This window comes from Dreissena polymorpha, chromosome 10 (genome assembly GCF_020536995.1).
Source record: "Dreissena polymorpha isolate Duluth1 chromosome 10, UMN_Dpol_1.0, whole genome shotgun sequence".
Taxonomy (NCBI): Eukaryota; Metazoa; Mollusca; class Bivalvia; order Myida; family Dreissenidae; genus Dreissena; species Dreissena polymorpha.
In genome coordinates this window covers 35,749,931-35,763,304 of record NC_068364.1, presented here as the reverse complement: position 1 = coordinate 35,763,304, position 13,374 = coordinate 35,749,931, and the positions used below count along the sequence as shown (strand labels likewise).

Genomic DNA, 13,374 nt, shown 5'->3' with positions numbered 1-13,374 from the left:
ACTAAAATTCAGTGTAGGTGGACAGTGTTGTCCCTGATAAGCCTGTGCAGACTGCACTGGCTAATCTGGGATGACACTTTACTCACATGCGTTTAACCCCGTTTTTGCAGAGCACAGCTCTATTATTGTTTTATGAAATGAACCACTTTCCCATTTGTCAAGTAATAAAATTGAAACTTCAAAAATGTCCTCATTATTACATGTGTAAGTGCAGATGTGCAAGACACTTTGTTCTTCTCTAATGATCCATATATGCTTAATCATATTCCCTTGAATGTGACTAACAGCTAGTTAACCCTTTCAGTGCGGGAACCAAATTTTAAAGGCCTTTGCAAACAGTTTGGATCCAGATGAGACGCCACAGAACGTGGTGTCTCATCTGGATCCAAACTGTTTTCTATTCTGATAGTATTCTTTGAAAAAAATCGAAGAAAATGCTAATTTTAGAAATTCAACAGACGACATTTTAGCAGACGAAAAATTTCCCAGCATGCAAAGGGTTAACAAGCATATCCAGCAATTTGTACCTTCCCCTGAAAGGCACTTTCCCAATGGAAGGTAAAAAGTGCCAATGGCTGTCCGAAAAATTACCAAAATGAAGGAAAGTTTCGTGTATTTTGTTCCAAAAGCACATTTTCTGCACCTTTAATTGGGAATTGTTGGCAGTCATTTAGGAAAGAATTCTATTTTAGATTGGAAATGGGGCCAAATAACGGCCCCAAATTTGACCAAAAAAATCCTATCCCTGATAAGCATGTGGGGACTCTTTAGTTAAGTGAGCAAGCGTATCCCATTCGTAGTTGAGTTAAAAGCTTAAGTTAATTCAACAAGGGTATCTCATTCAGGAGACTGTGGAAGTGTTCATGTCTCTTCTGAACACAAAAACTGTCTAGGTGGAAAGTGTTGTCCCTAATTAGCCTGTGCAGACTGCACAGGCTAACCTTGGACGACACTTAATGCACATTCATTTTGCCCAGTTTAGTTAATCAGGAGACAGTGGAAGTGTCCTGTCATGGGCAAAACCTTTAATCTAGCCTTAAATAGCGAATCGTTCGCTGTTATTTTAAGCACGACTATTATATATAAAATATATATAGTGGAGCTATCCTACTCACCCCGGCGTCGGCGTTTCCGTTTCCGTTAGCGTGCAAATGTTAAAGTTTTCGTACTACCCCAATTATTTTCATTTTCCCTTGACATATTGCTTTCATATTTTGCATACTTATTTACCAACATGACCCCAACCTATAAACAAGAGCAGACAACTCTATCAAGCATTTTTTCATAATTATGGCCCCTTTTCCACTTAGAATATGCAGCAAATGTTAAAGTTTGCGTACTACCCCAAATATTTTCAATGTCCCTTGACATATTGCTTTCATATTTTGCATACTTGTTAACCATCATGACCCCAACCTTTAAACAAAAGCAGACAACTGTATTAAGCATTTTGACAGAATATTGCCCCCTTTATACTTAGAATATGCATATTATTGATAAATCTATGTTAAACATTGCGTAATACCCAACATATTTCCTATATCCTTTGACATATTGCTTTTATATTTTGCATACTTGTTTACCAACATGACCCCCAACCTATAAATAAGAGCAGACCACTGTATCAAGCATTTTGACATAAGTATGGCCCCTTTTACACTTCAATAATTGAACATTTTGCTTAAATTGCCATAACTTCTTTATGTATGATCACATTTTAATATTACTTTGACAAAACAACACTTACCTGAATACCACAATGGATTCGACCCAAACAATACTACATGCCCCTACCCAGATTCCCTACCCCCTCAACCATCCCCGAACCCCCCCCATTTTTTTTTTTTAACATCTAATAAATTACCACAGCCCACATTATAGCCCCCTCTCACCCCCCTCCCTACCCCCCCAACCCCCCCCCCCATTTTTTTTTAACATCATCTAATAAATTACCCCACCCCGCATTATACCCCTCTCTCACCCCCACCCCTACCCCACTCCCCCCACAATTTTTTTTTCCTTTTTTTATCTTTGAAAGATCATCTAATAAATGACCACTACCCACATTATACCCCCTCTCAACCCTCCCCCCCCCCCCCAATTTTTTAAATTTGTTTTTCCTTTTTTTATTTTTGAAAGATCATCTAATAAATTATTGAATATGAACAATTTCCCCATGATGGCTTACGTTATACTGTCAAGCACTCGAAATGTCTAGCGCGCTGTCCTCTGACAGCTCTTGTTAAAAAATACATTTTTTGAGATCAGGAAAGATGCCGTTGTAAAGTAAGATCATACATTATTTTATTTGCAGAAAATTAGAAGCAAGAAGCCATGCTTGGAAACATCATTTTTGTACGCACATAAAAAACACATCAATTAAATCCGATTCAGGAGACTGTTGAAGTGTTTCTGTCTCGCGCCAATGTGACAGACGAAGCAGATGTGGAGGGCAGGACGGCGTTCATGTGGGCAGCGGGCAAGGGGGCGGACCAAGTGTTGGAGACCTTCCTCAAACACAACGTGGACATACAGCAGGTCGACAAGAATGGCGGCACAGGTATGCCCTTGACATTTCTCATGATGACCTTAAAATTTCATGTTTGTCCTTGGATGTTCACGTGTGGCGCGGACTGATCTATCTATAAGACCAGAATAAAATAATGATGGCTGTGTGAAAATTGGGCTTGATGCTTAAAGTTTCGTCCAAGATTAGCTTGTGCTGACTGCATGGGACGACAAATAAATGTGGCATTGATATTTCATGTGACCATGACAATTTGTAAAATTACTCATAAGGATTGTAGACAGACATGTCAAATCTGACAGCAGTTTTGGTAAATATAATAATATTTGAGTTGCAAACGTATTAATCAGAATGGTAGAAATTGAAAAAAAAATCTTGCTTTATCCCTTTTTGTATACCCCCACAAACGAAGTTTACGGGGGTATATAGGAGTGAGCTTGTTTTACTTTAAACAACTCTTTGTTGGTCTGTTAGTTGGCTGTTTAGTGCTCTCATGGTCCAGGTTGTTGTTGTTTTTGTACTTGGAGGGGGTAAAGCCTCACCTTTTTATTGGGGAAAAAATAGCAGAATATCACAGAATTGGGGTTGTATTTGAGCACCTTGTTGGCTGTTTGGGGGAAAATATCAACAACTATGAACAACATTCACACTTCAAGTTTTAATGTTTAATGTACTAATTTTATTTTAATATATACATTTTAAAATCATCAATTTCACTAACATGCTACTACAGTAAAGTGTACAGAGTGACACACACAATACAGCAGAATATGAATATGAATCTGGTTATAATCAGATAAACTTACATATAAATGAAACCATGTTTGACTTTACCCATTTACAATGATTATCATTTTTGACGATGCTTGAACAGCATCGTCCAAGGTATGATAACCATAAAAAAATTCTTTACAATGGCGACCTATGTAAAAGACCGAGCCAGTCCGATTGAGATAACTCGATTTTTCAGTTACTGCCCCTGCGTAAAAGATTGCTCGTCATTGATAACATTCTCCTAGCAGAGTTGTCGTTCGTGTTTCAACATTCAACAATGGCCGCCCCCATGAGAGTCTTGATTCAAAACTTTCTTACTGCATAAATTGGCTTGTTTCGCTATTTAGAAGCTGTCATTTATGATATATGAATGATTTATTCACTAAATCTCCGCTAATGACAACAATGGATGGAATTCGAAGGATATATTCGATGTGAATGGATCACTTTCTACAACAATGGCTTCGCCCATGAGAGACTTGATAACACTCGTGTCAAAACTTTCTTACAGCTCTAATTGGCTTGTTTTGCTATTAAGTAATGCAACAATAAATGGAATTCGAAGGATATATTCAATGTGAAATGAAGCACTTTCTGGATCTCGACAGATTGACAAGGCAAAACTGGCATACTGATGATACTGGTATTTTTAGTTATCAATTTAAGTCACATTTTGCTTTATAAATTTTGTTCGAGCATTTTGCGACTTATTGAAGGCTATGATACCCGATATCAACAGCTCATATGGGATTTGCATATCACCAAGCTGTCCTGAAATACAACATTGATTACAAACTCTTTACTCAAATTACTGGTTTGTATGAATTCTTTCTTCTTTCTATTTAAGTAGTTGATTGATATCATAGTCCAAATAATTAGACGTAATTTACCGTTTAGTCCATGTATATCGACCTCATATTTATAGGAGTAGATATTATGTTAAAGGGGCCTTTTCACAGATTTTAACATGTTTTGAAGTTAGTCATTAAATGCTTTATATTGATAAATGTAAACATTGGATCTTAAAAGCTCTAGTTAAAAATCCAGAATAAAATTCTTTAAAAAAAAGTAGTCCGCCGCAGGGCTTGAACCAGTGACCCCCTTAGTCCAGGAGTAAAAACGCATTAGCCTGCTCGACTTTTCTGCCAAGTATAAATGGTTGACGTATTTTATACCTAATATAAGCAATCTTCGTAGTTTCACACAATTAAACAACAACAACATAACTCTCCAAATTATTCAATCGTTTCGCGTTGCAACGCTTTATAATTTTAAATCGTTAAAAGATGCATATAATGGCTATATTATTATGGTAAATGTTCAGTAATACTGTTTCCTAAAAATAACATAACTTAAACAAAAATTTGTGAATCCGATGCAACTTTTTTCAATTTTTGTCAATTTAACAAAACGTGAAAAGATCTCTTTAAAGTTAAATGAATTGTATCCCAGTAAAAGAGACATTAAGGCGATCGTGGCCAGTTTAGATCCAGTTCAGCCTGCAGTTGCTTGAAAGCTGTTTGCTTAAAAGCGTGTTTCTGACAATGACAAATAGTTTAATTGGATACTGATTAGACTGCCCTTTTCCTGTGACCTGGCTAATTAAATTCAGAAGCCTTGTAACAGTTTAATGTTAATGTTACCAATGTGTCAGACCAGGGCCTGGATTTTGAAATCTAGGACATGCATGGTCAGAAGATGTCATTAAAGATTATACATTTTTTCAAACATATACAAATGCATACAAATATAAATAGTAAAATGCACTAAGTCAGAAGGCATTTGACTTCGGCTGGTGCCTTGGCACACCAGGTGTTTCGGTTGCAATAGTTTGATCGACTCACTACTTGGATGTGTAGTTATATTATTTACAGTATATCAAACAGTATTTAGCATGAACCAATGATTTTTTCAAACATAAATAATTTTTGATGTAAAATGCTTGAAGGAATAATATTAAAGGTTTAAGAAGGCATTTTCTTTTTGTTTTAAAGGATATCTTTGAAAATTATATTTTTTATGAATTTTTTGGCAACAAGGGGTAACGCATTTTTAAACAAGAGCACCACCTTGCGGGGGCAGACAGCTCATCTATTTTCTTTTTTAAGGTGAAGGGACTCTCAATTTCAATCACAAAGGAGGGAGGGGTGGAGTGAAGAGGGGTGTATAGTGTGGGGGTGTGGTCATTTATTACATTATCTTCTAAAAATGCGGAAAAAAAATGCAAAAAAAATAAAAAAATTCGGGGGTGGGGGGGGGGGAGTGGATTCTTGGGTGCGATGGTTGAATGGTATTTCAAAAATAATAAAATAATAAAAATAAATATTTGTGTTTTTTAACCATTTCCAAAAAAAATAATTTTGGTGGGATGGAGTGGGGGGGGGGGGGGTATAGTGTGAGGGTGTGGTGGTCATTTGTTAGATGATCTTAAAAAAATAAAAAAATGGGGTGGGGGGCGTTGGGGATGGTTTGGGTGGAGTCTATTGTGGTATGTCAGGTAAGAGTTGTTTTGTCAGAGTATCAATCAAATCTAATCATAAATAAAGAAGTTATGGCAGTTTTAGCAAAATTTAATAATTTGGCCTTGAGAGTCAAGGTCATTCAAAGGTCAAGGTAAAATTCAACTTGCCAGGTACAGTAACCTCATGATAGCATGAAAGTATTTGAAGTTTGAAAGCAATAGCCTTGATGCTTTAGAAGTAAAGTGGATCGAAACACAAAATTTAACCATATATTAAAAGTTACTAAGTCAAAAAAGGGCCATAATTCTGTAAAAATGACAACCAGAGATATGCAACTTGTCCTTCTACTGTTCTTTTATAATAGTTTGCGAGTGTTCCAAGTATGAAAGCAATATCTATGATACTTTAGGGGTACAGTGGACCAAAACACAAAACTTAACCAAATTTTCAATTTTCTAAGTATAAAGGGCCCATAATTTTGTCCAAATGCCAGTCAGAGTTACATCACTTTGCCTGCACAGTCCCCTTATGATAGTTAGTAAGTGTTGCAAGTATGAAAGCAATAGCTTTGATACTGTAGGAATTAAGTGGACCTAAACACAAAACTTAACCAAATTTTCAATTTTCTAAGCAGGGCTCGCGCTGTCGTTCGCCACTTGAGCCATTTGCGAAAATATTGAGAATTTGGCTCAAGAAAAATCCGATTTGCGAAAATGCTAAAATCTCGTAAAATTTCATTGAAAACAGCCGCCATTTTAACCCGAAACTGGTTTTCTATATTTTTCTCTTTGTTTCAATGAAAGTATTCGCAATTTGAACCGTGAACGAAAACCGGTCTGCACCTGTATCGAGACATCGCTTGACCTTATTGTTATTGAAGTGCACATGGTAGCTGGCCAATCAAAACTGAGCTGGCTTACACATGAAATGACGTTGTTGAATGAAACGTAAAAATGGGTGGAGCTATGAATACACAGTTAATATTGTCGTCTGCAAACAAAATAGCGGATGGTCGCAAATGTCGTATTATAAGATTAAAAATGAAAATAAGCGTGACAATAAATTAATTGTTTCCAAGCTGACTATCCATCCAAATTAAAGAGTGATAATTAAATAATTAGTTCTATGTCGTTGATGTTACAACTTTCTGCCGATTTCCGATTGAAATGAAAAGGTGTTCATTAATAATTTGATCGTTTTACTCACACACTATGATAACTAACAGCGGCGTATTTTAATCAAAGGAAAACGTGAAAAACACGCGCGGTTTAATTGCAATTAAAATTTAATTAAAGTTACGAATTTGTAACGCATAGGAAGACTAATTCATGTCGTCTACTATATAAATGGAAGATACCAATTTGTCTGTACAGTCGTTAACATGACTTCTTTAACCTTAAAGCGTCCTTTGGACGAAAATGAGTCTGAACAAACAAACAAAATAATTAAAACACAAAAACTAGAGCATTCCAAGAGTCATGGAAAGTTGATAATAATTGGCTTCGCTTTGAGAATGAATCAAAATCAATGTACTGTGACCTATGCATTAAGGTGCAGAATTCCAACACGTTCACTGTAGGTTGCAATATCCTGAAAAAAGACTCGGTGACGAAACATGCAAAGTCTAAAGGTAAGATTTTGAAGATGAGAGGAATTTTAATTTGAAATTACTTTGAAATGCTATAGTCTAACTATATGTATATATGCAGATTGACTATGTATTTTTTTTCAGATCACACTCATGCCGTCGATGCCAGCAAGCAGTAAAGCAGCAAAACAATGTATTTTGTGAATGAAATGTATGCTTGTATTTTACATGCCATTCATCATGTTGTTAAAAATGCGCTGTATTAAAATATCTTTATTACTATGACAATTGTGATTTGATGTATATTATAATATGTGACATGTGCTTGTTGTCATTAAAAGAAATATGAAAAATCTATAGTATAAATTGTTATTTGAAACAAACGAAAACTGGTTGGCAATAGGCCCAAGACGCACCACAGACAATCTAGGATCCAAAAAATCTCCGGGGGGGGGGGCATGCCGGACACCCCTACATCTGGGTGGCTCAAACATTTTTTGGGCCAGCGCTAGCCCTGCTAAGTATAAAAAGGGCACATAATTCTGTCAAAATGCCAGTCAGAGTTTCATAACTTTGCCTGCACAGTCCCCTTATGATAGTTAGTAAGTGTTGCAAGTATGAAAGCAATAGCTTTGATACTTAAAGAATAAAATGGACCTAAACATAAAACTTAACCAAAATTTTCAATTTTCTAAGTATAAAAAGGGCATATAATTCTGTCAAAATGCACGCCAGAGTTATCTATCTTTGCCTGCCCAGTCCCCTAATGATAGTACAAATGTAAGTAAGTGTACCAAGTTTGAATGCAACAGCATTGATACTTTCTGAGAAAAGTGGACCTAAACGCAAAACTTAACCGGAAGCCGACGCAGAGGCTGACGTCAACGCAGACGCCGATGCCGACGCCGACGCCAAGGTGATGACAATAGCTCAAAAATTTTTTTTCAAAAAATAGATGAGCTAAAAATGTAATTAATTTTTGACAAAAAACTGGTAACATGAGTAGCATGAAACATTTTTTTTTTTAAACATTTGTAATTGATGAAAAATGATTGCAAAAATAATATCTAGGGTCTAATAAAGCATTTTTTATTTTATTTTAATAGGTTACTCTGAAAATTCTATTTTTCATGATTTTTTTATGCAACAAGGGATTATGAAATTTAAAAAATGTTACTGGCTTTTTAGACCAAAACTGGTACTATGATAATACTACAATGCACTTCGCCAAAACATTTATAAGTATATTGTTTATTCTTGAAAATGTATTTCCCCTATTCACTAAAAATAACACTTTTGATCAGAAAATTCATATATAATGATGTTTACTTTTATTTTCAAGAAGCATAATGCCTCTTTTTAGTTGTATTCAGCCACAAGTTCTTGTCAGCCACTTAAGGGTTATATGTTGCCTTTCTTTTACTAAATGCAAAATAATTCTACGCTTTGAGACATTCATAAAATATTTGATGTCTTAACAACACAGACAGGCTAATAAATTTATATATCAAGTACTTCCATACTAACAGGACCATTCTAGGCGGGCAACCTAGCAACCTTGATTTGTTCATATCTTCCTATCAATCTGTTATATGTGTTATGAATCATTTGTTCTGAGAACATTTAATGTTTGTTATAACTTTTAGATAATTCAATGTTCAAAGTGATATTGTTATTGACCGATAAACCAACATACTGATTAAAAGGGAATATTTTATTAATTATATGCATTTTATCTTCCATGAGAAATATTTGCCTAAATGTTTTTCAAACTATAGAGAAATCTATATACAATTAATAATTGACGACGTTTATCAAAAAAAACATTTATGAAATGGAAGTTTAAAGATAAAAATAAATAATGCAAGTTTTTGTCAGATATTCGTAATAATTTCCATTATTATTGAGTGTCTGAGCAATGTGGATGAATGAATATATCAGATACAACGAACACTTGTCTACACTTGAATTATGATTTATTTTTCAATATTGTATGCACTTAAGTTTAGCCTTAATGCTTTTTTGTAGCATTTATAGACAGTGTCCCTCCCCAAAATCAAGGAATTATTACTTGTCATTCATTTGTGTAATGGTATACAATAATGTTGTGGTAGAATATTTGAGAAAAACATTAGAAACGAAACTTGTCAGTGATGAAATTTTCCATATGGTTATGGCAATTACCGATCGTCGGTTTCTGAAAAACAATACCTCACGGTGTCCAAAAATATGATGGTTGTGCCCAAAGATTTTGGTGTTAATGAACATTACTGGTTTATATTTTAATAATTTCGATTCTCATTTGATTAATAGGTAATTTCAAGGCTGATAAACTTGAAATATGCAAGCTATTCTTTCGTTTTGCATATGTCTGTCAAAACATCTGTACAATTGGTAATTTCCGTAACCATTCGTTAAATTGTAGCAGACACAAGTTTAAATGAAAAAAAAATGTTTTACACTAATATTCTACCTCTTTCTTGCTAAAAACTAATGCATGAATGATTTAAAAGTAATATTGAATCGTTTTCAGCCAGGAACACTGTCTATGACCGCGAAAAATTAAAATTAAATTAAATTAAATTAAAACATAACAAACTTTTTGATTTACGATATTAACTTTATAAATCGCTTGCATGCGGCATGGCATTGCATGTTCGGCAAGATAAATATCTCAACTTTATTTATTGGATGATTTTGGACTGTTTCATCAAATCAGAAAATAGCTTTTAAACGTAATTTAGACCCATGTTTAGCGAGATAATTAAGTACCACTTTTTATACACTGCCAAATTGTGACATAACAAGTTGCCTCCCTTGTTGGTTCATTCTACTGTATTATTATGCCCCCCCTTCGAAGAAGAGAGGGTATATTGTTTTGCACATGTCAGTCCGTATGACCGTCCACCAGATGGTTTCCGGATGATAACTCAAGAATGCTGGATGCCATGTTTATATTCCAATCTTCATAAAATTTGGCCAGAATATAAGTCTCAATGATATCTTGGATCAGTTCAAAAATGGTTACAATTGGTTGAAAAACATGGCTGCCAGGGGGTGGGGCATTTTTCCTTATATTGCTATAGTAAAACATTGTTAACACCCAAGAGGTCACATTTATTTTCCGATCTTCAAGAATTTAGGTCGCAATATTTGTCCCAATAATATCTTGTTATCTCAGGTGAAAGACTCTGGGCCTTTTAGGCCCACTTGTTTGTTCATCTTACCATTTGAAGAAAAGATATCATTGCACAGATGCCTTTTACTTTTAGAATGTGTTATGCTGCATTTCTTATGTGGCTTGTTCGGGGTATATTGTTTAGCACATGTCGCTCAGTCCGTCAGTTGGTCCGTCCACCAGATGGTTTCCGGATGATAATTTAAGAACGCTTAGGCCTAGGATCATGAAACTTCATAGGTACATTGATCATGACTGGCAGATGAACCCTATTGATTTTCAGGTCACAAGATAAAAGGGTAAGGTCACAGTGACTATAATGCTTAGGCCTAGGATCATGAAACTACATAGGTACATTGATCATGACTTGCAGATTACCCCTATTGATGTTTAGGTCACTAGGTCAAAGGTCAAGGTCAAAGTGACTCAAAACAGTAAAATAGTATCCGGATGATAACTCGAAAATGCTTACGCCTAGGACCATTAAACTTCATAGGTACATTAATCATGACTGGTATATAACCCTTTTGGATTTTCAGGTCACTTGGTCAAAGGTCAAGGTCACAGTGATTCATAACAGTAAAAAGGTTTCCTGATGATAACTCAAGAATAGTAAGGCTTAGGATCATGAAACTTCATAGGTAAATTGATCATGACTGGCAGATGATCCCTATTGATTTTCAGGTCACTAGGTGAAAGGTCAAGGTCACAGTGACAAAAAATATATTCACACAATGGCTACCACTACAACTGACAGCCCATATGGGGGGTGTGCATGTTTTACAAACAGCCCTTGTTTGTCTTATGTTGGTTAATATTCATCTCGGTCAATTCTAGGTTAAGTTTGAAAGTAGGTCATATGTGGTTCAAACTAGGTCAACAAACCAAATCACAGAAAAGGTTAGTGAACACTCCAGAGGTCACATTTTCTTCAAGATCTTCATGAAAATTAGACAGAATGTTATCTCGATGAAATAAAGTTTCATTTTGAAAGTTGGTAGTTTTTCGAAAACTAGGTCATTAGGTCAAAATATAGAAAACTTCCTTTATCTTTCTACAGGTCACATTATCTTCCTGATTTTCATGAAAATTGCTTACAATGTCCATCTTAATCAAATCAAAAGCTGAATTTGCAAGTTGGTCATGTGCAGGCTAAAGCTAGGTTACAACTTAGTCAAATCATACACAAGTTTTTGGCACTATAGAAGGAGTTTTGGGTGAGCGATACAGGGCTATCTTGTTTTAGAACGGCCTGTAGTAAGAAAGGGAAGGTATTGTATTTGTTTCAAAAGTAACATTTTATTGTTATTGGAAGTAACTGAGCAATTATATGATGTCATAGTTTTGGTTATTTTGCTCACTTGTTATGATGTGACAAGGTGAGCTTTTGTTATCACTCTTTGTCTGTTGTATTTTATCCAAAGTTTATTGTGAACACATAAGATATCATTTTACAATGTTTAAATTTGAGTGTCACCTCTTTGCCGGATTCTTATTAAACTATTCACTTCTATGTCATTTTGGGTTTCATATTCTATCAACAATTAGGGCACTAGGTCAAATATAAGAAAAGGTCTGTTAATACGTTAGTGGTCACATTCTGTCTCTGATCCACTTGTAAATTGGTTAGAACATTATTTTAAATGATTTCAATGTCAAGCTTGAAAGTAGCATATTCAACATTTAGGTCACAAGGTCTAGTCTCAGTGATTAACAGGTCACGTTCCAAAGTGGGTCATGTGCTTCCAAGCATTTGATCAATAACTAAAATCATTAAAATCTATGTTAACACTTACATTTTTTACCTGATCTTCATGGCAGTTGATCAGAATGTTCAAATAAATAAAAGTAGGAACTCATGTAACAAGGTTCAACTAGACCGGATAGACGCAAATAGTTTTTTTCATACTCACAATGCCTTTTTTTCTAGATCTTCATGAAAAATTAGTTAACACCACTAGGAAACAATCCGTTTCAGGTGAGCCACATTGTGCTGTTAAAGCTATCTATGTATAGTAAAGATTGTTACAAAACCTTGTTTATCAATAAAAATAAATGAAAAAAAATGGCTTTCTAAAAGTTGTAGTCTTGGATGATATATTCCTCAACTTATAATCAATGAAAATCTTTTGAGAAGAAAAACAAAATTTGACTATTATTATACCCCAACATACTGTGATTGGGGGCTAGCACAGGAATTCTCAATTATGTTCCTCGAAAAATAATGGGTTAGCATATTGTTGCTGTATTATCCAGTTGTCTGTACCATTACTCCCAAAATAATTGTAAGTTCAAATATGAGATATTTAGGTAAATAAATCTCATTGAAGGGAGTGCAGTGTCCAAGAACGGAAATGATTGCACCACAACCATTAACTATTGACCTGCGGATAAATGACAAGCAATAAAAATTACACAATTGCGGTGATGTAGATAAACTTAAATGGATGCTTATTTATTTTTTGCTCTCCGGTGATTTATACAGAAATATCAGTGAAATAAACTGGTATTTCACTGTTTTAAACAGTGAAAAATAACAGTGAAAATATCGATATTTTACGCTGTTTTTCTGGGAAAATCGATATTCCGCCAAAACCAACAAATATCCTCTATTTATTTTATACTTTCCGGTGGTTTATAGAGAAATATTAGTGAATTAAAACTGATAATTTCACTGTTTCAAACAATGAAAATTATCAGTGAAAATTATCGATAATTTTCACTGTTTATGTTAAATGACGTCATTTTTTGGACGAAATGACGTCATTTTCCCAACGTAATTCTTTAGTTAAACTCTTTAAAAATGTATATAAACTGTGAACTAAAGCATAAAATAAAAAGAAAA

At 34.7% G+C, this 13,374-nt stretch overlaps 2 protein-coding genes and 2 long non-coding RNA genes across 8 annotated transcripts in view; 2 read left to right on the top strand and 2 right to left on the bottom strand.

The window, feature by feature from the left end:
* Positions 1 to 13,374, top strand: part of LOC127848196 (inversin-like) — a 53,972-nt gene that overhangs the window by 20,807 nt on the left and 19,791 nt on the right. For all 3 annotated transcript variants that reach the window (XM_052380518.1, XM_052380517.1, XM_052380516.1), the window contains exon 11: positions 2,395 to 2,560. In XM_052380518.1, the coding sequence (XP_052236478.1) occupies positions 2,395 to 2,560 (166 nt within the window). The remainder of the gene's footprint in view (positions 1 to 2,394; positions 2,561 to 13,374) is intronic.
* The window catches only part of LOC127848194 (uncharacterized), a 124,634-nt gene that overhangs the window by 102,956 nt on the left and 8,304 nt on the right, over positions 1 to 13,374 (bottom strand). The gene's annotated exons all lie outside the window — the stretch shown is intronic.
* The window catches only part of LOC127848207 (uncharacterized), a 70,369-nt gene that overhangs the window by 55,453 nt on the left and 1,542 nt on the right, over positions 1 to 13,374 (bottom strand). The window lies entirely within an intron of this gene.
* Positions 6,864 to 7,706, top strand: LOC127848208 (uncharacterized). Its single transcript, XR_008034416.1, has 2 exons — positions 6,864 to 7,393; positions 7,496 to 7,706. It is a non-coding gene; the product is annotated as an uncharacterized LOC127848208 (long non-coding RNA).